Source organism: Ciconia boyciana, chromosome 1, assembly GCF_034638445.1.
Source record: "Ciconia boyciana chromosome 1, ASM3463844v1, whole genome shotgun sequence".
Lineage (NCBI taxonomy): Eukaryota > Metazoa > Chordata > Aves > Ciconiiformes > Ciconiidae > Ciconia > Ciconia boyciana.
The window spans coordinates 77,617,308-77,641,824 of NC_132934.1; the positions used below are offsets into that span (position 1 = coordinate 77,617,308).

Here is a 24,517-nt window from a genome sequence, read left to right on the forward strand (position 1 = left end):
TTATTGTTATCCTGCATTACACATCTTGAACCCTTGATTAGAGTTAGTTGTGGTTTGACATTTTTCTTAATTGATATTTAAACAGATTGGCTACAAGTTCTTTGAACTGCAAGTGAGATACCCAAATAAAGATGGATACCTGCAGAGCACATAACAGCTTTAGAATCTGTCTTTATTTAGTAGCTGCCATGCCCGACAAGCTCAAGCAGAGAGATTTCCTGTTCACAAGCTGTTATGAATGTGAAACATGACATCTGACAGCATTTTTCCCACCACTTCTAAATCACAGCCATTTCCACCACAATTCCCTCTTTTAATATAATGGGAAACGTTTGATTCCACATCTAATCTTGCAAGTTCTTGGAGATCTAATGGGAGAATACTTTTGTGAGACTTACTGCCACAACTGGTGTGCATGCATCCTAATGATTATCATTTCAGTAAGTCATGGCAGGAGGTTATTCTAGATCTTTAATCTGAAATATGCATCTAAAAACTTTGAGGGAGAGGTTTAAAACAGTGAAACTAGCTGATTAATACAGACATCATTCATCTACTTTTTTTCCAACCCCTGTAGGTATCGCCCTCATTCTCAGATTGCATACCTGCAACCTTCCTTTGCATTTCATTTTTAAATTTCTGTCCATTGACAAAAGGAAATGGACAGAAATTCTGAAATAAATTCTGAAATAAATTTCCTTATTACCTGTCAGTGGATGAATATTAACTTATTTTCTGTGTCCCTTCATGTGGGAGAACGGAAGGTGGCTATTCCTTCTTGCTCATTTCAGAACGAGTCAGTGGCAGATCATGTACTGTAAAATGGAAGATTTCTTGATATCCTATAGCACATGCTTCATTAGTCCCTGGCAGATTAACACTACTTCAGTTTCAGGCTGAGACAGCTAAGGCTACAAGCAGTATGAGAGGCTATATAGCAGTGGTTTTCAACCTTCTTGGATATGAGGAACTGTTATGTTTTCCAGCAGAGGTGCGAATACTTGTATAGCAAATTTATGTCTTTTGACAGCAGGCTTACCTTTTCAAACTATTTTTTCCACATGTGCTTTAACAGTAGCCCTTGGGCTACTGCAGACTCCTGGCTGAGAACTGTTCTGCTGTGCTGGTTCACCACTTGGGTAATATAATGTAATTTATATCACGTAGGATTTGTAAAATGTAGGGCTTCCTGTCATCCTGTTTCACTTGGTCAAACTCCCTACTTTGTATGGGACACATATCAGACATTAATTTTACCAGACTACAAAAACTCCCATGAGAGTACCATACAGCTAATCTATCTATGAGCAGAGCAACTCTGCATTACATACACTGTTGTGTACTGCCATGAGAGCATCATTGCACATACTCAAATGACCTGTTCAGGGTTGCCTTTCATTTCAACATTTAACTAAAGTCGTGTGGCTGCTTCTAAACATGATCCACAGGGGATCCATGGATTTGTGTCCCCTGACAATGCTGGACCTAATAGTTATGAAGCCCAAGAACCCAAGTCTGCCTATTATTTTGTCACCAGTTCCCCAAATGCAGACAAATTCATACAGTTCCTCAACAGCATCCTTTATGAATTGAAGGCGTCCCAGCATTTTGGTTTTCAGAGGACAGCAAAGAGCAGACTGTAAGGACTCGCACTCCAAGTCCTTCACAAGTATGAAGACTCTAACTCCTCACCTATTAAACAGCTGCTGACTGGAGGCTAACTTTGATGATCAAAGCACAGATCCTTCTTTGTTTCAGAATCATTATGTTTATTTTTGCCATAAACAGTTTTTCCAACTACAGAAGTGTTTGTCTGGACTAGGAAGGTCCACATGATAGTAAAACAGCTATAACACACATAGAACGTACTGAAAAATGAGAGTATGGGTCATTCATTAAAACTCAATGAAATAAAAGTCCCTCACACCTCATGGTAATTAAGACTCCAGAGTAACTTTGGCAAGAGTAATATATTAATACCAGCATGCTGCCTAACTTCCAATATCAATCATTTTACATCCCACTTTTCTTATCCAGGAGATAGTACTGGGGATTTCCTATTTTCCTTCTCTTTTCTATGGTGCTGTGCACTGATACTAAGTCTGCTTAAAAATTATTTCAGTGCTCCAGCCTAGATACGGATGCATTATCCGTATATAATTTATGTTTTCAGGAGAGTGGTAAGTATTCATTTTTCTTATGAGTCCATTGCAGGGCTGTGGCTACTCAGCATCTTTAGGAAACAAACTGAATAAAATTAATTGAGATGACCCTACATTTAAAAGAAATGTCTCCTTTATGAGCTTGATACTTTTGCTTCAAAAATATCTGAGAAGTCCAAACTGAATAGAAATTAGATCAAAGATTTACAAGAATTTTTTTTAAATCTGAGACAGGCTTACAGAATGCTCAAACTCATTTTTGTCCATCACCCTTCAGCTTTGTGCACCATATAGAAGGTAAAAAGGTTACTAGGCTACAGATTTTGTTATTATGTGAAAGCTGAAGATGATCAAGTCACGTTTTGTTTCTGTAATGACAAATTCAACTTGTCACAGAATTGTGTTTCAGAATCTCAACTTTCAGTCAGTTAAATGTTATTAAACCTGTGATAATAAAAATAATACCCTAAATGTGAGTGCACACAAAGCACTGTCTGAAACAGTTCACAGCTCTAAGAGCTGTCTCAATCAGAAGTCAGTGGATTTTGGAACTGTACAGTCATGAAACGTGGAATCATTTTCAAGATGCCAAAACATTTGGTAATTTTGCCACACAACTCAGAATTCTTGCACAGCCTCTCAGCTTCTTAACAAGAATTCTATCTCCACAATGTGTAAAGTACCTGCCATGTAGTTTTGTTTGGGTGTACAGACCGAACATTCTCCATTTTTTGAAAGCGTGGCAAGAAGCCCTAGATGCTGTTGTAGTAAATCAATGCAAAAGGGTTTTATTTTCCAACAAATATTACATTAATGTAATTTTTTGATTCAAGCTTTTTATTCCTGGAACAGAGAACCCTGTCCTACGGATACATGCTGACAATTCTAAAATTTTATTCACAAGGAGAGTTCATTAGTTATAATGTAGGCTCTTCCTTAGTTTTCTAAAAAGCCACACAGAAATTGGTCTTGTGAACCAGAGCTCTATTTATCACCAGAGACAAGTAACAGTAGAGAAAATCTGAAAACCAGTGGTAACCAGTCTTTGGTTTTTGACCTGTGGATGTGTAACAATTGTCCAGCAGAGACACAGATCTACAGATAGTGAACATCAGCATGGAACCCATCAGCTTTTCCATCATTACCCTTTACAGACTCTTCAAAACATTGCCTGGACTCTTTGGCCAGTAGAGAAGTAAGCAACAGCAGGGGCTCTCTGAACAGGAACTAATTAAGTTACACACTCTCCTTTGTCTGGCATGCAGGGGTGAGGGTTAGATGAGGCCAGGCTGTACATACACCTATTTCATAGCGAGGAAAACCCAGGAAAAGCAGTAAGGATTAAATTTAAAATTCAAACATGAAAAACACCATTGCTGACCCGTGAATCATCAAATATTTTCAATTATAAGCTGCACTCACATCGATGTTTGGACAAGAAAGAAAGACAGAGCAAACAGATGCAATCAACTAGCTTTGCCAAGAAATTAGACATTTCTGCTCCAATGTTCATATATCCCGTACTAGAAAGCATACACAGCTTCCAGCACAGTTAATGCTATTCAGTGAAAAAAGAATGAAACTGCAGATATGGAAATAGTAACATGGGCATTTGCTGAAAAATGAAGAGAGCTTATATTCATAGCCTGGAAATTTTCCTTTTGTAATTTTATGTAATTATATTTGTTTGTTACGCTGGGGAGGATATTAGGTAGAAAGAACCAAAGAAGGCCTACAACTTCTGTGCAGTATTCAAATAATAATATGCATTTGACAGAACACACCATAGAAAGCCAGGCAGTGTAATTGTACTGCCCTCCTCCCCAGTAGTAGAGGGATAAAAGTGGATAAGTTTATATAAATATTCATTTAGTCCTGTAGAGTTATTCCCAATACTCTCATTTACATGATTTATCATGAGATGCTTTTTACAGCAATGCTATTTTATTATGCACAGATAAGCAAAATGCAGTGATCTCTTGACTAAAAACTTGATTAACAACCCAATAAACAGTTTGGGGTTGTTTTTTAAATTGGACAGTACATCCAATATAAAACTAGAGATTAGAGAAGTCACTTTTTGCAATGTTCTTGATTAATTCCCCATGCTTCTCCTTCCTCCTTCCCATCTTTCTACACAATCCCTCTTTTAAGGCCATATCTGGTGTATATGCATAGTATTTCCAAGATATATAAACAGAAGTCCAGGAGAGAACACATTACAACATCTTTGGTTATCCATTGAAAACAGGGCACCAAGGCCTGACTCACCCACGATTAATACAGGACTTCACCCTGAGTAAAAGGCTCAAAATGAAATAATAGGGTTATGGCTGTTCATCCATGGCACCTGGTTTAACAATGTAAGCATCTAAAGTTAGGTTAAACATCCAGATCAAGCTTTTCAACATACCTATTCATTTTTCACAACTGACTTGAGACTCTCCTTAATGAAGTCTCATTTTCAGAAAAGCGGGAAGGCCAGTCATTCTGAAGATGTTGTCAGTTGCCAAGCCAAAAATTACTATCTGGTTTGGTAGAGTTTGGCCACGTAGAGAAACATGATGTGACACTTATGGTAAACAATAGTAGATGGGAGGCTGAAAAGAAACGGGTGTATACGACTACCTGTTCCTATACAGTCCTTTTCCAGTATACCGAGCATGGCTAATCACCCACCTAGCAGCTGTGAGTTTTGCAAAACACCTGTAGAAGCAAACATACACATTTTCCATTTCTACTCTGAAGATGCCATTAAACGCAGCGATTTGAAGGAAACTTCTGGCTCGAGAAGTCTCTAAATCTCTAGCTGCATTCTTCCACGTCCCGTTTTTTATAATCTACCCTAAGCATCCACTATTGGCCACTGTCAGAGACTGCACATCAAGCTAGACAATTCTTTAGTCAAACTCAGTCTGGCCAGCTTACACACTTTTGGTATTAAAAGATAAATACACATAGGTATGTGGCATGGGTAGGGACCAGAATTCTTTGAACCCACTGCAGAGAGCCCTGATTTTACCTTCCTTTAGTGGGTATAATTTAACAATCTTTGTATACTCCATCACCACAGAACATACAACAAACTGGACAATAAGGAGAAATTCTAAAAAATGCTCAAGGGGTATTCCAAAGATCTGATAACTAAGCAAACAAGACTGACATTCAAGGTCTGCCCATCTCCATAACTGGCACAAGTGACTTTTCTTAGAAGTTACTTCTAAGTGCACATAAAGGTCTAGCAGGCTTAGTGTAAAGGACTCTTAATTTGCATTATGCAAGCAGACAACTCAGCTACTGGAATTAGAAGCAATGCAATTTAAACAAAGGTATGATCACACGGTCTAGCAGTGCTTCCTGAGTAGGATGCACCAAGAAAAATCTTATGGCTGAGTTCTAAGAAAACACAATTTAAAAAATCAGCTTTTTCCTAAAATAAAGTTGTGGGGGATTTGTTTTGTATTTTTTTAACTATATGCCTGTGCTGGAGAGGTGGGGGCCTATTTAAATTAAAGAATAAAAAAATGTAAAACTGAGACTAGGAGGATGAATTTTGTAATGATCAAACAATAATACTGCAGCTTAAAAATACCCTGTCCTGGTTAAATTCAAAGCACAATTAAGTACAGAACATTTTCCCTTAATTTCAATGGACTTCGAATCTCTCAGCTGCAGGCTCTTTGGCCCAGATACACCTCATCCAGCTTCACATGTCTACATTGCAGATGTCCACATCTGTGTTACAAACAGACTGTTATTCTCAGGACATGATTTACCTGACCTGTTTTTGTCTCCATTAACACAAGGCAAACTGCATTAAGGAAATTCCTGTTTCTCTCCATCAACTACAAAGGCAAAGCAAGGCGAGCCGCTTAAGTGTACTGATCTGTACTACTGAGATCCATATTTGGACAGATGAAATCCACCCTTCACCCTCTTCAGGTACCCCTGAAATGAACAGAAACTCTACCAGTATACCAAATGCTCAATAGATAGATAAAGCCAGGGCCTCCCTCCCAGTATAACAGACTTTATTTTTACCGGAAGTTAGGTCTCAAGAAGGAGTGCAATGTGAAGCCCATAATCAACTGCCTGAGCACAATTTAAATGTTAAACTAAATGAATTATAGGATGTATTATTAACAGTTGTAATTATATGCCTAGTACACCAATTAATTGAAGTGACTGACAAGTGTTCACTTGAGGATAGAGAAATGCAAGAAGCTAATATTTGTATTAATTCATATGTTAATTTTGTAACTTGTGACCCCAGAAAACTTTTAAAACAAAGGGCAGCAACATGTTTTCAAATTACCACAGGAAAAGTAAAGTAATCCCCCCCCACACCAGTCAAACAATTTTACAGCCAGCAGAAGGCACAAAACCACATGGAGGAGATATTTTTAATTAAGTGCAATATAACGAGAATAATGGTTACCCGTATTCAGTCTAAACAATTATTATCAAAAGGGCCTTAGCATTTTAAAATAAGCCATTTAAGAAAGGCTTACTGTTTTAAACATAGGCTGTTTCCGATTATAAAGTAGAGCTTTTAATTAAGATTAGTAAGGCCTAATTCAAGCAATAATTTGGTTCCTTTAGTTACCAAATGTCTATTAAAACTGAGCAATTAAGGTTAAATGGGTTGAAGCATTTAAAGCACTCCCCCCTGCTTCAAATACTATAATAGAAAAGACCATGTCAGTGACTAATTCAGACCAGAAGACATGTATTTCCCTTAAGTTTTATACTTCCTTGTTGATCATAAAGTTTACTAAAGAAGAATCCACTGGTAAACTAGATTTTCAGTGGAACATAACATTGTTGTATATTTGTATGTTACAGCTTACCATGCATAATTTAAAAAACAAAATATAAAATAAAAATTCTGTAATTTTATAAATACAGTATAAAGTTTGCTCCTATTATGGCTTTTCTCCCTTAATTTTATATAGTTCAGTAATAAAAATACGTAGTAAACTTCCCAGTAGCATATTTCCCCCTTTTGATAGTTGTGTTCATACTTGGCATAATGCTCTTAAGCACATATGTTGTGTGCGTACTTGTGACAGGTAAAGGTAGAAGTATACTATGATTTGTATTACTTAACATAAACCACCTTTCAAAGCATTCCCACCTCACCTTCCACTTCCCATTTTCACAGCTCCTTCAAAGACTGAAATTCTTCAAGCTTGGTCTCATCTTTGAGATCAAGTTATTTTAGCAAGTTCAAGCAAAATCAGCTGAGCAAGCTTGGGACCTGTATTTCTGAGGGCATGACACACACCCACGCATGCCCCTGCCCAGCTGTGGCGGAGCCCTCACCCAGCAGGACCTTCTGTAACACTCACCCCCGAAAGGCAAACCTCTCATATATTTGCTGGACTCTTCAGGACTCCTCACGAGCGCACAAATCTTGCCTATATAAATCAGATTATGTGATCAAGAAACCAGGCTGTCCTTTTCATTACACGAGACCCACAGAACATGCTGTGCGCAAACAGGATCATTCAGGTGGCTTCACAATTACAAACACTGGGACTTTCCTCAATGAATGGCAACATTAACAGAAACAGGCTAGTCCTTCCAGAAAGCATCCCTTTCAAGCTTCCATCCCTTGAGTCCAGCCTCCTGCTAACTCAGGCAATTATATCATGTTATCCCACTCAGGATAAGGATTGATGTTGTCTTCCCATTGCGGAGTAGGCTACAGCAACTGCCTGTTACCTTCCCTACAAATCACCAAAATACTTGCCTTGAAAACATGTAAAAATTACCACCAGCGCCTAATCGTAACATGGTAATGATTAAAAGCCTTTCAGGATAAGCAGTACAGGAATGTATTCTAGTAACTCTGTTCTACTCAGATACAGGCTAACATACAAATTTACAAGTTGGAATTCCTCAGGATACTTAAATATATTATAATGATATACATCATAAAGGTTTTCTGCAGGAATGTGGACATACACAGGTATTCATATATGCATATGCACTCAGTTTGTGCAACAAAGTCCAGTGAAAGCACTCAGAAATGTGCATTGGAAACTTTTGTATTACCTCAAAGTAAATTACAACAATAAGCTATTCTAGAAAATGAATGCAATTGCTGCTGCTACCTGACTAGATTTTGCAATTGCTGCTGCTACCTGACTAGATTTGTGTGTATTCCCTATTCAGAATAAACACTAAAGCTTTTGGGGTTTGCTTCGTAAGACCACATGTGATGCAGTCAACTGATTTTTTTAATATATATAATGCAGTTCTCATACTTCCCTCAAGAAAAAGAATTTTTAAGAGATTTCAAAACAGAAACAGTGAAAGGATGTAAAATGCCAGAGGCATAAAGAAGAGAAATCATTTTTATATAGGTTTAGAAGTGACCATTAACATAAAACTTAAGTGACAACACCTTGGATTTTATCCATATCACAAAAAAAAAAGTTGTTTCCTAGTCAACTGGAATGGTTAATCGTACTATAAACAACAATTTGAGGGTGTTGTTTTCATTGTCAAAGCTTTGAGAGAACTGTAATAGAAAAGTTATTCCATTCTGAAGCCATAATCTCCTTAGATGTAAAATTGTTTGTACACAGAATAAGCTGCTTCCATTTTCACATAATGAAACAGTCTATACCTAATGAAACAAACTATACCCAACCAAACCATTTTAGTCTTCAGGTTTTTATTTCAGGAAAACAGGCTGAGGTTGTCTATTCCTGCCTTATACTCATTCCCTGGCTCACTCTTACAAGTCAAAACAGTCACAGGTCAGAGTAATTCTGGCAGCGCTCCTTCCCTCATTTATTCCTTGCACTCTGAATACATCTACACACTCCAGTCTGAACAAAGGTAAATTCGCTTTCCTAGGAATTCATGCCAAGCAAAAGCCACAGGGCTCCACTTGTGTCTGCCCTCTAGTACCCAAATAGTTCACAGTCAGCCTGCCTAGTGCAGCAGGCTCATGCCTTTGGGTCAGTGTGCAACACAGGCCAAGCAAGACTGCCTTTCCCCAGTGTGCCCATGCAGACAAAGCCAGTATGAGGGTCCTCGGGAAAATCCTATAGCACTTAGAAGTGGGAGGAATCAGTTCAGAACACCTGCCTTTCTGGTGTGCGGTATACCGAGAGCAGTATTAAGGATCAGAGGAACTGTACCATTGCACAAGCAATAATTGGGCTGGTTTAAGAGAAAAAGAGGCGTGTGGGGGGAAGGACATAGAAAGAGGAACTTTAGTCATACTCATCTTTAGACAGGTTGGGATGCATGAGAAAAATGGAAATTTCTAAATAAAGTCAGACTTTGGTGCTTTGTAGTTAGATAAAAATATAGGCATGTCTCCAAATCACAGTTTTTATGGAATCCTTTTCAAGAAAGTTTAGCAAGCAGAAAAGTACAAAAAAGAATAAAGGCACAACTCTACTCAGTAAAGATGCTACCATCTCTAGAGGTATGAAGTCAGATATCAAATTCCTCCTACATACGTGCTGCCAAAAAATTTAGATATGCATTACTTACACTCCCCATTCAGCAAAGTAGCTACCCACTTACTTCAAGCACTTTTTCACTATAACAGAGAGACAACTTGCCTGAAAGTTTTGAATGTAGCCTCTGCTTCCAGATAATGAAATCAGAACAAAGGCACTTCAGAGCAATTTCCCTCTGACAACAGCAAGAACTAGGATGCACAACAGTTACATCCTGTAGTATTTTCAGCAATGGTATGTTCAACAAATAACTACTCCTGCAGAGGTTCCCATTCTCTGGTCTCTGAAGCACATTCTGCAGCAACACCCCCCTCCCCAGAACATTAATAATCACCAAATCAGTATTACACATCACTCTTTTTTTTCTTTCCCCCAGTTAAATTTTTCATGTTCTGTGAGCACAATGCCTTGCTAAACATAAGGACCAACAGTGGTTCATGCAGACTAAGGTATGGGAACAACGGTATGCCGAGTTCAACAATCTCAAGCTGAGAGAGTAAATGAAAATTGGCTTTTATATTCTCTGAGATAACAGCTCATCTGCTTAACAAATTTATTACAGGAATCGGAACGATCTGAAGGTCATTTCCTCTATTTAATAATTCTGATTCTTTGGTGGCTGTACTGTAGAACATCATCAAGAGTGGTGAAAACATGGTCTTGAATTTGATATGTTATCTATGAGGCCTACAGCACCAAACAAACTGTTCATGTGTTAAGCACTTAAGTTCAGGCCTAAAGCCCCTGCAAGATGAAGGTCTTACATCAGCTTATTAAATGATCCAGAGCATTTTTTCTCCTATTCCTTGGTCACTGAAGGAAAAACTGTGAATTTCTACAGCTTCAGAGAAGGAGCACTGCAAAGTAAAATAAGACAATATCTTCAATTTAATAAAGCACTTAAACAGAATTACTTTAAAGGGTAACAGCTTCTTGAGATTAAGCACATGCTCAAGTACTCTGATGAATCAAGGCATTTGAACAAAACAGCTCTTCAAACTGTAATGTAAGTGTATTCATTTTGCTGAGTATCTTAAATGTGTAGAAAAGTCTTGAAATTTCAAGGGGGTCTGTCAGACCCTATCTTCAGTTTCTTATAACTCTGCCAAACATCTGTGTATGGGCTAGAATTTTTCATGCAAGGTATCTGCTTTAAAGCAGGTCTTTTTTTTCAGCTGAAATGTAAAACAAATATAAACATACTAAACAAATATATACATACATGTTCTTTATCAATGATCTGGACGAGGGGATTGAGTGTGCCCTCAGTAAGTTTGCAGATGACACCAAATTGGGCGGGAGTGTCAATCTGCTCGAGAGGAGGAATGACCTGCAGAGGGATCTGGGCAGGCTGGATCAATGGGCTGGGGCCAGTTGTATGAGGTTTAACAAGCCTAAGTGCCAGGTCCTGCACTTGGGTCACAACAACCCCATGCGACACTACAGGCTTGGGGAAGAGTTGCTGGAAAGCTGCCTGGCAGAAAAGAACCTGGGGGTGCTAGTTGACAGCTGGCTGAACATGAGTCGGCAGTGTGCCCAGGTGGCCAAGAAAGCCAATAGCATCCTGGCTTGTATTAGGAATAGTGTGGCCAGCAGGACTAGGGAGGTGATCGTGCCCCTGTACTTGGCACTGGTGAGGCCGCACCTCGAATACTGTGTTCAGTTTTGGGCCCCTCACTCCAAGAGAGACATTGAAGTACTGGAGCGTGTCCAGAGAAGGGCAACAAGGCTGGTGAAGGGTCTGGAGAACAAGTCTTATGAGGAGCAGCTGAGAGAACTGGGGTTGTTTAGCCTGGAGAAAAGGAGGCTGAGGGGAGACCTTATCGCTCTCTACAACTACCTGAAAGGAGGTTGTAGTGAGGTGGGTGTCAGTCTCTTCTCCCAAGTAACGAGTGATAGGATGACAGGAAATGGCCTCAAGTTGTGCCAGGGGAGGTTTAGGTTTGATATTAGGAAAAATTTCTTCACTGAAAGGGTGGTCAAGCATTGCAACAGGCTGCCCAGAGAGGTGGTGGAGTCACCATCCCTGGAGGAGTTCAAAAAACGTGTAGACGTGGCACTTCAGGACATGATTTAGTAGGCATGGAGGTCTTGGGTGGACAGTTGGACTAGATGATCTGAGAGGTCTCTTCCAACCTTTATGATTCTATTATTCTATGATTCTAAAACAAACAAAGAAAAAAACCCAGAAAGTTGGCTTTTTTCTAAAGTGATTATATGGAAGATATACTGCTTTACTATGTTTAAAAAAAATCTCCCCCAATTACTTGAACAGATTTAATGCTCTCAGATTTTGTTTCCTTTAAGGAGGTGCGGAGTTACCTTTCAGTATATTTCTTGGGCAGAAAAAGCTGGTCAAATTACAGCTGAAAAGTCACCAAACAAAAAAACAGCCATTTAAAAAATCATTTAAAAAAATCACAATCAAATAAATTCACAAGTTCAGCAGGCATCTGCTGAAATTTAGGTAGCTAAAGTTTCCAAAATGTCCTTCTTGGTTGGTGTTTTTTCAGCCTTAGGCTGTAGTTTCACAACACAATGGCTCCAGAAACTAAGCCAGGTTAGGAAATCTATTCACCTTGTCCACAACCACCTTCTCCTGCCAATGTACTGAGGGACAGGGGAACTCTGAGCTGGTGGTGGGGGCCAGGAAAGAGATGGAGAAAAAGGAAGAAAAAGGGAAAACTCTGAGACCTGGAGGGAGCTGTTTTGACTTGAAGACAGAACTCAAGAGAACGGACTGGTAAGGGGTCCTCAGAGCTTGCAGCTACCAGCTCTCCAGTCCCAGAGGTCTTGCTGTGGGACACTGGCTCTCAGAATAGTACTGCTGTAACTGCAATAAGCCACTGAGAGAGACGACAAGGGAAGGAAAACTGAACAAAATAAAAAAGAAGCAGGTGAAAATACACTAGAGGAGAACACAAAAGAAAAAGAGAAGTAGGATTTGCAGTAGGGAAATGACAAGGCTAAGAGAGAGCTGAGTAACAGGATGTACAAGACAACATAATGAAGAGTACAAGACAACATAACGAAGACTGCAAGGAAAGGGGACTGCACCAGAAATAAAAGTGACAGGTGGGAAAACATGGAAAACCAGGCAGTGTCTGGCAGATGTATAAAGAATGAAGACAAAAGAAGGACAGACTCTTACACATTGAGCTTAGTACATTCTATTTATACTCCTTCATTTTATTATAATTTTCCTGGCAGATAATTTACACTGTATATTTGGGGCAAAACTGAAGTTCCTTCTAAATACCAAGTTTACATCACCACAGGAGGCCACCCTGGGTTCTGCAGCTTAACAACTGTTGAGACTGATGAAATTTTATATATATTTATAAGTTCCCAGAGTACCCATAGACCATCCAGCAGACAGGGAGCTTATCAACTATTTAGAGAAGTGTCCTTGGAAAAAACCATATCTTTTCCAAACTGAGAATTACATGTGATGCTGCTGAAGAATAAGGCCATATTTCTAGCGGTATGGTATTTGTTTATGCAAAATATAGTGATATTTGTATCCAAGAAGCATTTCTGGAGGGGGGGGGGGGGGGAATTGGAGCAAATGTTCTTTTTCTAAGTAAAAATGGACGATTTCCAAACTGGACCACCGGGGGAGCTGTTCACTGAAGCAGCATTATGCGCTGCCAGAAGGTATCTCTGAGAGGTAGGACAGGGTAGGGAGGAAAAAGGGCAAGAGAAAACAATAGGGTGTGTGACAGATGGGGACTGATGGCACTGTGAGCAGTTAAACGGCTCATGTCATCCCAACTAAGGGATATTCTGGTTTTATTGGATAAACTGCTGAACAAAGTGAGAAAAATAAAGCAATCTGAAATAAATAAATAAATAAATAAAACCAAGGCTCAACCCTGGCCAAAACAAAAGCCCTATTCAAGGAACAGAAAAAGCATGAAGGAGAAAAGAAAAAGTTATCATAAGCTGTTAATTCACTTAGGCTGTAATAAAACAGAGTTTTGTTACAGAATGTTCTCAGGAGTATTTTCTTGCTTGCTACTTCTTCTCCATCCCCTAAGAAACTCCATTCCCTGAAGTAATTCAGAAAACTGGCAAGATGAGAATTGAGTATTAAATGGTACCAGACAATTACAAAAAAAAAAAAAAAAAAAAAAGGCACAGATATAGAAGACCTCAGAATTGGATTCTGGGAAACACTTCTATCACCCTAAACCAAAAAAGATGCATCAAGTTACCCAATCAAATGAGTAGGATTTACAGAGAGGGGGAAAAAAATGTAGTTACTAGCTCAAACCAAACAAGCTAGTTTATATTCTCCCTCCCCCATTTTTTTACAACATGTACTGCTTCAATCTGGAAGCTGCTTTCAGTGAAATCAGCACAATGGCCCACCCAGAGTAAAGCTACAATCCATGTAAATAAAACTGGGAAGGAAGATTTGACCCTGAAATAAAAATCACCACAAAACTGGGAGGTGGCAGAGTATCTCTTCCTCTGTGTTCAGACGACCTGCTGCAAGCCAACAGGACAAAGCCAGCATCACAGACTTGTAGCAACAGATCTCATCCAGAATACAGCCACTATAGGAGGGTGACATGAAGTTCAACACATGACATTAATGTCATCTGTTCAGGTATTGTAACTGTCAAACTAGAAAGCACAGCAGCTTCAGTACCTAATATTCACTGCAGACCTCAAGATTACTGGACAACCCATTCCAAAGTAATTAGATCAGTGTCAAAGCCTCAAGCACTAAACTGAGATCGTCACGAAATGGTTATACAGAAAATAACAAAATTAGAATAAGGATATGAACAAAGGATGAAACAGTATTTAGAAAAATGTTCACATTCCATCTTCCTGCAGCTTTTCAGAACACGCAGACAAAGGGCATAGATATTTGTGGTGTTTGCATGGGAAAAAAACCTCAACACCCCAACACAGAGCTATTCAGAAAATCCTCTGTTCCCCTGACAGATATGTAGTGGGATATTATTAGTAGATATTATTAGTGGATTTGACCAAACCAACTTCCCAGAGCACCTTCTTGCAAGCAATAACAGCAAGACTATGGATGTAGTGATAATATTCAGCCTGAAATCAGTCAATATTTGTAAGACCCCAGAGGATGACCCTTCCTTGAGAGAATGAATTCACCTTCTATTGCAATTAGAAAAATCATCAATCAGGAAGAAGCCACTTAAGCTGCCTTGTTCAGTGGCATCACTGTTATTCAGCAGTGAGACAGACAGACAGCACAAGCCTGAGCCCACTAGAGTTGTGCAAGCATCAAGATGCCCAAGTTTCAGAAACCAAAGGACACCCAGCAGTGTTCATTTACTCTCACACGACATCATTGATAAAGATGGTCCACTTAAGAAAGAATTGCTGAGAGTGGATTGACAGGACACCATAGAGCTCCTAAAAGAAATGGGATCATTGTTACATTTAAAAGACATCCAGAAGCCCCATACTTACTTATCCCTGCAGACAAGAGGAGGCTTCAGTGTAAGATACTGGACCAGGAGCTGGGAAATGAGAACTCTTGAAATGTCCTGTGCTGTTTCCAGGTTGATTGATTCAGAGCAACACTGTCACAATATTCAGATTCATTTTTGAAGAGCGTGAGAAGAACACAGCAGATATTTGAAAGACTACAGTAAAATTAAAATCCAATGAGTGAGACCAGCTTCTTAAGAAAAAGAAAGATAAAATGGGTGAACAAGATTAAAATTGTAAGAAGAATATTAAGTCAAGCCTAGAGAAACAATCATTATTATTCAGCTGGGAGTGATGAGGAGATAAATTTTCTGTGTTTTTCCAATTGCTAAGATTTGTTTAAAATCCTTTAAAAACAGATCTAACAAAGAGGTATAAGAAGAAACTTAACCTCACACCCACAAAATTACTGAAGATGATAATGAGTGGTTTATCTATACCATTTCTGATTCATTGTAAATGCAATGAGCTATCATTGTATACTTTAGTGTATTGGTGCAAACACCGTGAGTATAAATTTTGGCTTAGGGACATTATTGCACCTACAGCATGAAGACAGAATTGCATGTACTATCACAAGAGTCTCAAACATTTGCCAAAGTAAGGAATTCACTATCCTGTTGTTTCTACAAAATTTGAATTCCTAGTTCAGAGAAGGGCTTTTAGTTAACGGTTCAGAGATGATCTGTATGATACCCTCTGCTTTTCTGTCTGCAGCAACAGATCATGTCAGAAACAAAGCCAGATGTCACAGAACATCAATGGAAATAATAAAATCCAGGTATATCAAGGCAAGTATTTTTCCAGATACTGTATTGAGTATTTCCATCCACTGTACACAGACAAATATTAGGAACTATGGCAGAAGTTGCGGTGAGCAGCATGTCAGCCCCAGATTAGGAGATGCCTTGCTAGATGGTTTGGCTGTACATTTTCCAGCTAAGTAGCCCTTAGATGAGCACTGAGGTTCAGAAAGGACAACTAGTCTGTGTTTCCAAATGGACATATGCAGAATATAACCTGCTGGGGGGCTGAATATACCTGTGATTGAGGCAGGAATGGTTTATCTTATTTTGAGATTGTTTCATGCTTAAACCCAGTGAGGTTCTGTCACCGGGGTAATCAAGAATAACAGCCCTCATTGCAGGTTACCATGACTATCTGCCTGTTTACCTGGAATGATTCCTTACATTAGGAAAAGGACTGCAAGTACATCAACATATGACAAACTTACATCTTTAGAACTGCACAGGCCTACTCAACTAGCTGTCAAGCAGAACTGCTGTTGATAGAGCACAAATTTCCAACATGAGCAGAAACCTGAAAATCACTCTCTCAAGGCAGACTCTGCCAAGATACTTTGCCATGGTACATATATGTTGCCCTCAGCGAGAAGTCCATCAACAACATTATGAAGCTTCACAGTAGGAATAATAAAAAAAGCACAGCTGAAAGTTGTGAGCATTTCTCTTCTGTATAAAGAGTTCAAGAAACGTGACAACAACTGTATGAGACCAATTATTAAAAGAACTGAAGAATAGTTATGCAAATACTATAAAAGACAGTAGGAAAAAATGCACCAAGAGGGAAATCTTATTCAGTGTGGGAAAGCTCAGAGCAGAGTTTTACAACCCAGAAGCAAGAGGTCCCAGTGAACATGTCTTAAGGAAAAATCACATCCACCCAATCACATCCTCTACATACTGTAGAGAAAGAGTCCTACACATAAGGTAGGTATCATCCAAAAGAAAAAGAAACTACAGCTAGAGCAACTCACTGTGAAATCACAGTCACACTGGGGATATACAGTAGGCTGAGGGGAAAAAAAAATTTTAAATTAGAGAATAAAGTTAACACACTAACGATATAAAATGGGTACAGATAAACATCAGCCAGAAATTATAGAGTATTTTAACCATTAATGGAGTGAGGGTTTGGAATAGCCTGAGAAGTAGCATGGGCAAAAAAAAATTAACTAAGTTTGAGAGCTAAACCCCTTCATAAGCTGTTCAATAACAGAGCCTACCCTACAACAGCAAACACACAACATTGGCATCGGGGATAAAGGAGGCCCTGTCAAGGCCTAGGGAACCTCAGGACTTGGAATCCTTTTGAACCCTCTGGAATTTCCATTGCTTTGACACAATTTTCCAGGTAACAATTTTATTGAGATACCAACCTGTGGGGAGACCAAAAGTCAGTGTAGAGAAGGTAAGGACAAAGATGTAAGGAGCATGAAAGAGTGTGCTTGGAGCTGAATGCAGGCCACTGCATTTGAGATACGGACTAAAATCACAACAGTGAAGACTTCCTAGGTAACAGTAGGTCTGCCAGGGCAACTGAATCAGTTATCAATTAATAGATTTTGTATATTGAGTAGAAATGGAGAATTGAAAGCATTTTTTTTTTAAAGATTACCTGCATTGGACACATTATTCTGTCCTATGAAAACGCCAGCTAGAGAATTCGAGGTCAATGGATATTGATATATTATGTGATATGGGGAAATACAATCACGGCAATGCTGACCATAAGGCTTGACAAAGCATAGCAGATAGCTGATTGAAAAAAAAAGGTAAACTGAAATCTACAGAGGGAAGCAGGAGACAGGACACAGGAAAAATGAGCAACTCTTCTGTCTGGAGAAACAACTGTGCTCTGTGGAAAGAAATAGGTCAGCTGGTTCAGGCAAGAAGGCTACCCAGAAAAAAAGAAAGAAAAAAGGTTGGGTAGATCTGCGAACTGAGAAGTCATCCCCAATCCTCAGAAACTCTGGAGAAATCCAGTCCAAAAGACATTTTGGGAGAAAAGCAAAAGTTCAGAAACAAATCACCTGCTACAGGAATTTAACAGACCGTCAAGAAAATGTTTTATTTCAGTATAATTGCTGCTAGATCTCTCTGCATGTCCTTAAAGGAATGTTTCTGTCTTACGTATTTCTCCCCACCCTTTAGGTCAGAGCAGCAAAATACACACAAAATCCTGCACAAGTGGCTGGGCTCCACATTTACTGCATTAGCTTAAAGATCCCATTTTTTAAACTATTCATTTGCTTTGAATACAAAACTATAAATACACAAGAGTACCCAAATACATATTCATATACTGGACATATTCATACAAATATGTGCTCCATTGCTTTTATAAAACTTAGGAATCATCCAAATCATGTTACTTCCCATACTCTATCCCTTTCTCTAAAAATGGATTTTAAGTTAACGAAAACAACATTTAAGACTGATGTTTAAAGTAAATTAACATGCACACCTTTCTAAATGAATTGTAATGCCTCAGTATAACCTAAACTGGCAGCTCACTAAAATTTATTAGAATAAATTTGATCATACAGTATCATTTCTTTAAGCTCACTGCACTATATAAATTGCAATTCTGCTCGTTTAGTAAAATCTGGCTGTATATGAGAGCCTGCACTATAAGGGAGTTAGTTATGCTATATTCTTTAGACACGAAGCAATACAGGTAGATTGCTAGAAACTTAGTTAAAGAGGCACATTAGCTGTACAAAAGACATCCTTTTCTCATGGCTAACTAGTTTCAGTGATCAAAAAGTCAGCTATAAAGACCCAGAATCACTTAATGACCCAGCTTTGGTTTTGGCACAACAAAAACCATTTCATCTTTGTTATTACAAGCACAATCACTTTTATCTTAAAAGATAATTTTTAATGGCTGATTACTGGTGTTGTCTTGTGACAGAATATTAAATACCAATCGATACTGCTAGTCTGTTTATTTCTGTAGGTTTTGAATACTTGACCTCAAGATGCAAAATAAACCCACTCTATGTGAACAGCAGACCTGAGGCAGATCTGAGGTCTGCCACTGACTTGTATGACCCTTCCTTCACCTCTACAGTTTTGAGTTTACTCACTTATAAAAAGGAGATAATGATATCTGCCTGCCACTGAAGGTACATAACTTCAGTAACAAAGTTTCAAAGTACTTTGGGATCAAATTAAGAGGTACTACATACGTAACCTAAAATAAGCTCCAGAAAGGAAGCATCCAAAAGTATTTCAAGCTTTCTGATTATCCCAAAGTTTGATATTAATTACAAATTTAAGATATAGAGCTGATGCAAAATCTATAGAACTGTTACTGTATTGTTGTAAAAAAAATTATATATCACGCATAGTTATACTTGGTTTAGACACCTTACATTCATTTACCCAACGCTGCACAACTAACATCCATGCAGAATGTGTTGCAGTCTGCCCCAGCTTACTTATCAAGCTTGTCAGACACTAAATTCCATTAGATGTGAGTTTGACATCAGCCACAGAAATTCCATGATTCTGTACATCATTCCACAGAGAAATCTGATTTTTTACTACTTATTGAACTCTCTCTTTTACTGAGCCAAGGTAAGTCAGGAAAAGAGAAATATGTGCATTAAATAAGCATGAGTATCAGCCAGGTCTACCATTAAACAGAGCTCAACAGCTGAAATATGAGTAGTTAAAGCTTAAGGAAACTTTTGATGTGGCAAACCAATACAATAAGTACCACCAGTTCTGAGAATGCTGTAACCTCCACAGCTGTGGCCTTGAGTACATTTTCCCTGCACAGAGTTCTTTCCCTGGAAGGGATGAATAGAGGAAGAAGTGGTGCTGAATGATTATTCTGTTTGCAAGAAAGAAAATCTGGCTTCCAAATGAACAGCAGCTCAGAGACGCTAGAGCACCAAGAGGTGGACAGTAGGAATTTGTCTCTGTCAATTTAAGCCCAAGACAGAAAAATATGACAACCACAAAAATGCTTTATGAGGGCACTTGAACAAACACTTTGGAAGTCCATGGAGAATAATATGTGGTTTCGAATTTTTGTAGACTTCAGCAAAGTCATTTCTAGGTCTTTAATCTTTTTAATGGACTGGACGTATACATTTTGAAAAAGTTTCAGTCTGCCATAGAAAGAGAGAGACTTGGAAAGAGAATTTTTATAGCTGCTAAGCATCTACAAGTAGGAAAAAAAATAATCTTGCATCTTTTATTTGTAAGGCATTCTGCTGTGATTACAATATTTGTTCTTTTCACCAGAGAACAATCTCTCTGCTGAGGTTCAATAGACAAGATGGAGTTCATAAAATCTGAAATATGAGTGTACACAGTGCCTAATAAAACATGCTAGGTCTTTTTCAATTGCAAGGATTGATGTAAGGTCATAGAGAAGTAAACCAACTTTTTTTAAGTCTGTGTAAGTAGAATAATCTGAAATAGGTCCCTTTAAAATAGTGTTCCACAGACTAAAAACATACGATCCTGACACATGCATAGTGTCAAAGAGAAGCAAGCTCCTGTGTCCTGTTCGAGTTGATACAGGAAAACACCTACTGTAACCGGCCCCGGGGGAATGCGGCTCTCGCTGGCTGAGAAGAGTGACGGTGAATCTCACGTTAGCCAGGCGGAAGGTGCAAGCTTCCCTGTGCCTCAGCGGGACCCGAGGAGAGCAACCGGGACAGCCCGCCAACACCGCGCCGGGCCAGGGTGGGGAGGCCGCAGGACGGGCGGGGGCGGGCGCGGCCCCGCGGCTGCTGCGGAGGGAGGCAGCCCCGGCCCGCCGCGGCCCCGCTGGCTGGCCCGGCGGCGGGAGAAGGCATGAGGCCTCCCCGGACGCCTGCAGCCGGGAGGGACGGCCACCCGCAGGCACGGCGGCCCCGGCTACTCACAGCGGCCAGCCCTCCCCGCCCGCTCGCTGCCGGGCAGCCAGCCGGGGCCCCAGCCCGGCCCCGCGGCCGCGCCCCGGCGGGGCGGCCCACGTGCTCGGCGCGGCGCTTCGAGCCCGCGGCGGCAGCGGGGCCAGCACTGCCCGGGACGGGCTGGTGCTAACCCGGGAGTCGCCCGGGTGGGGAACGCCCTCTCCCCCCCAATTTTTTTTTTTTTTTAGTTTTTTTGATTTTTGAAAGTAGGCTGGCGGACACGACGCTTGCGATGCCGGACAATTAGCAAAAGCAGCAGGGGGATGCTCGCCAATAAACACTGAGATTTGAGGTTAAGCAGCTGTAAATCTGCATTAATCGTTTCAGGAATTCAGCTATTTACAAAAGCTTTTGAAGAGCAAACAAATAAGAGAAGGGAGGGGAGGAGAGATAGGAGAGGAGCCGAGCTGTCCTTACCTTCACATTGTTTTCCTTCGCCTTTATAGCCTGGCTTGCAGATGCATTTGTACGATTTTGGTGTGTTTTGGCAAATTGCATCGATGTGACAGTCATCCGTAGCTTCTGCGCACTCGTCAACATCTGGAAGCACAGAACGAACCCCAAGGGGACAGATAAGAAGGGAGACCTGAGACACAGAAAGCCGTCAAGGATACATACTCCCCTTGAAGGAGCTGTTTGCTGGCCTGCCTTCCGAGTGTCATCCTGGAAATGGGAACATCTAAGGTCAAATAACTGAACCAGCCAACGTGTTGCTCTCCTTAAGTCATTTAAAAGCACTGCTCCACCGAGCTAGAGGGACTCGGTCCCACGTTTCTGTATTAGGAAATCATTAGACAGACTAGAAATGGGCGTCTGCTGTATAGGTCTGGTACTGGAGACCCACATCTTAGTAAAACAAGACAGCGTTTAAATGACCTATAAGAGGAGAAAAAAAAAAAGGCCACTTGCATGTTCTAGCAAATAGATCGTCTTAATTTAGAAAGGTAGAGCCTAGTTTAAATAAACTATGCCGGCGGGGGAATGGGAACAAGAAATATTTGAACAGCAAAACCACATTAATCCTTTTTATTAAGAGGCAAAAAAATAAATACGGAAGACTGTATGAAACCCGGTAAGTTAGCGCGAAGAAAAGCAACCTGCAATAGCATCATCTACATGGACTAAAAATCATTTAGAAGGAAAAGGTCCCAGCAGTCTTCCCGGCCCCTGCTCGGGCGTGTGCCTCACGGGTGAGCCGGGCTCTGAAAGGGGGGACCCAGACCGCTTGTCTTGTTCTCAGGGTAGGAAGCCTTTACAAACATTTCAGTGACGGGCATTCGTTTTCTCCCCCGGATTTAAAGAGGATGGGGGAGGGAGGAGGATGAGAGGGAGTCGAGATTTGCTAGTCGTGGGAATGTTAATGAAGTGAACATGGGGGGGGGAGCTCCGACCTATTCAGGGATGGGGTGTGCTGTTAACATGGGACCATTTAAAGCCCGGCCTAACCTGCCCTGCCCCCCCCGCGCTCCCCACAGCCCGTCCCTGGCCACCCTGCCACCGCAGCGCCCTACGCGAGGGGCTGCGGCGGGGGGCCGGGGCGGCGGGGCCGCCGCGGGGGAGGCGATGCCGCCGCTGTCGGAGACCGGCGCTGCCTCGGGGAGACCGGCCGGGCCGCCCGCCGGTGTCAGCCGCGGCCGCCGTGTCAATAACGCACCTCGCAGGGATTTCCTCACCGTTTCAGCCGAGAGCCACGTCTGGGGCTCCCGGGAAGAGAAAGGCAGGCAGGGGAGCGCTCTGCCCAGGAGGGGCGGGTTAGCAGCCGGGTAACAACTAGCAGGGCTGCACGGAGCACAGCCTCCCCCTCGGTTTTAGGAAGTATCGAGGAGAGAGGGGTGCTGCGGAGGGAGGGAGGGAGAGAGGGGGGCATCCAGCGAGAGACATGTGCAGCTGGTTTCATGCCAATTAGATTAACGGATCCTCAAAAAAGTGCACTAAAGTGAAAACAGTTTTATTGTTAGCTTGAAATCCTAACGCGAATTGTTTCAGAAGTGCTCACTCAGCCATCTCTAGTGATAAAACACGGATCCTTCAAAGTCACCGGGGACAGGAGGGGGCTATTTAGAGAGGGGAGAATAATCAGATATTATGGCATGGCACACAGCGGAGAACTTCTCCGAGAGGTGCAGACCAGGACGGCCCCGCGGGGCACCTCAGGGCTCCTAGCAAGAGAATTGCCTGCACTCGGTATTGCTGTTATTAGTTTTTTAAAGAAAGACAGGAGCAGTTTCCCCTTCCCAAACGCAGAGCGTTGTATTTTCTGGAGAAGCGCAGGGCTGCTGTAATCTGTTTCCTTCTTTCTTGTCCATTCGTTTATTTTAACCGCTGAGCCGGTTCAGATCTAGCTATGATTTACGTGAATTAGCTTAGGGGGTCCGAGGGTGTTGCCCAGATCAGACACAGATCCGGTCAAGCACAAAAAGAAAAGAAGGTGGTGGAGGGGTTTTTTTGTTTTTTGTTTCTGGTTTTGGTTGTTTTTTTTTTTTTTTTAATGCTTTGGTTCATACTTTTGACTCATTAAACCGGCACCCATCTCCCATCAAGATCAGCAAAAGTGACAGCTGGACTCTTTATAATGCCGTCAAAAATTCAAACTGCATTGAGCCAAGGGGGACATTTCACAGCAACCAGAGGATGCCTGGGAGTCAGGCGTGAATGCCAATGAGTCAAATGAAAGGGCAAAACCAAATATGAGCCCCTGCTCTGCTCCACATCTCACATTGCATTTCTTAGGCTTCAAGAACTTCTACGCCGACTTCATTCATTTTATTGCATTTAAACTCTTCTATCTGAGGAAAAGGGATTTTTCCGCCCCCCGACTCTCCTACTTCACCTTAAAGGATTTCTTCTAGCACAACTTCAGAGACTTGCATACACATATTTAAGAAATTACTTTGGGCTTACAACATTCCTAGGCAGATGGGGGGGGGGTTGGTGTTTTTTTTTTTAAACACCGGAGCAAAGACTTAATACCATTACTGCTATTAAACAGATACGAGCGCGGCTGTTAAGAAACAGCAGGTCTTTCGGTTAATGCGCAGACAGGGAAAACCTGTGAAGATGTAACAGCCAACGCTTCCCCTGCGGAGTCTCTAGGGTTCAGCACAGATTTATCTCGTAGGCACGTAAGGAAAGTAACTTTTTTTCCCAGTCTCTCCCTCCAGACGTCCCTTGGCTCCGGCAGTGTCAAACACGCTAGAAAATGCCTCCCCACCACAACTTCCAACAACCCCGGCACTACTAGCAGCAAGAAGCGACCACCCCCCCCCCAACACCTTACACCAGGGAGAGGAGAACGGACAAACACGGTCCCCCCCAGGGCCACGGCTCCGCGCCGCCCGAGCCTGGGGAAGGCGGCACGGTGGTGGAGCCCCCTCTTACCTGCGCCCCCGCTGCCTCCCGCCAACCTGCCGGCCCAGGCGAGAGCGAAAAGCAAACAGCAGCGCCGCGAAAAGCAAACAGTGCCCATGATAATGATGCGATCCCCGGCCCCCGGTGCCTGTCTGCGATAAGGGACGCGCTCGGGGCCGGCCGCGCGGAGCCGCCGGCGCTGACGCCCTGACAGCGCCCCGCTGATTCGCCGGGGCTCCCGCGGCGGGGGCGGTGCCGGCCGCCGGGGCGGGCCGGGGCGGACCGGGCCGCCCCCGGCCGCCCCCACCGCCCCCGGGACT

The 24,517-nt window shown here is 41.5% G+C and overlaps 1 protein-coding gene across 4 annotated transcripts in view; it reads right to left on the reverse strand.

Moving 5' to 3' along the window:
- The window catches only part of SCUBE1 (signal peptide, CUB domain and EGF like domain containing 1), a 221,058-nt gene extending 196,651 nt beyond the window's left edge, over positions 1 to 24,407 (reverse strand). For all 4 annotated transcript variants that reach the window (XM_072875936.1, XM_072875926.1, XM_072875918.1 and 1 more), the window contains exons 1-2: positions 24,228 to 24,407; positions 21,267 to 21,389 (exon numbers count right to left, since the gene is read on the reverse strand). In XM_072875936.1, coding sequence (XP_072732037.1) covers positions 21,267 to 21,389; positions 24,228 to 24,315 — 211 coding nt within the window. In that variant the 5' untranslated portion in view covers positions 24,316 to 24,407. The remainder of the gene's footprint in view (positions 1 to 21,266; positions 21,390 to 24,227) is intronic.
- Between the last annotated feature and the right edge of the window lie 110 nt (positions 24,408 to 24,517).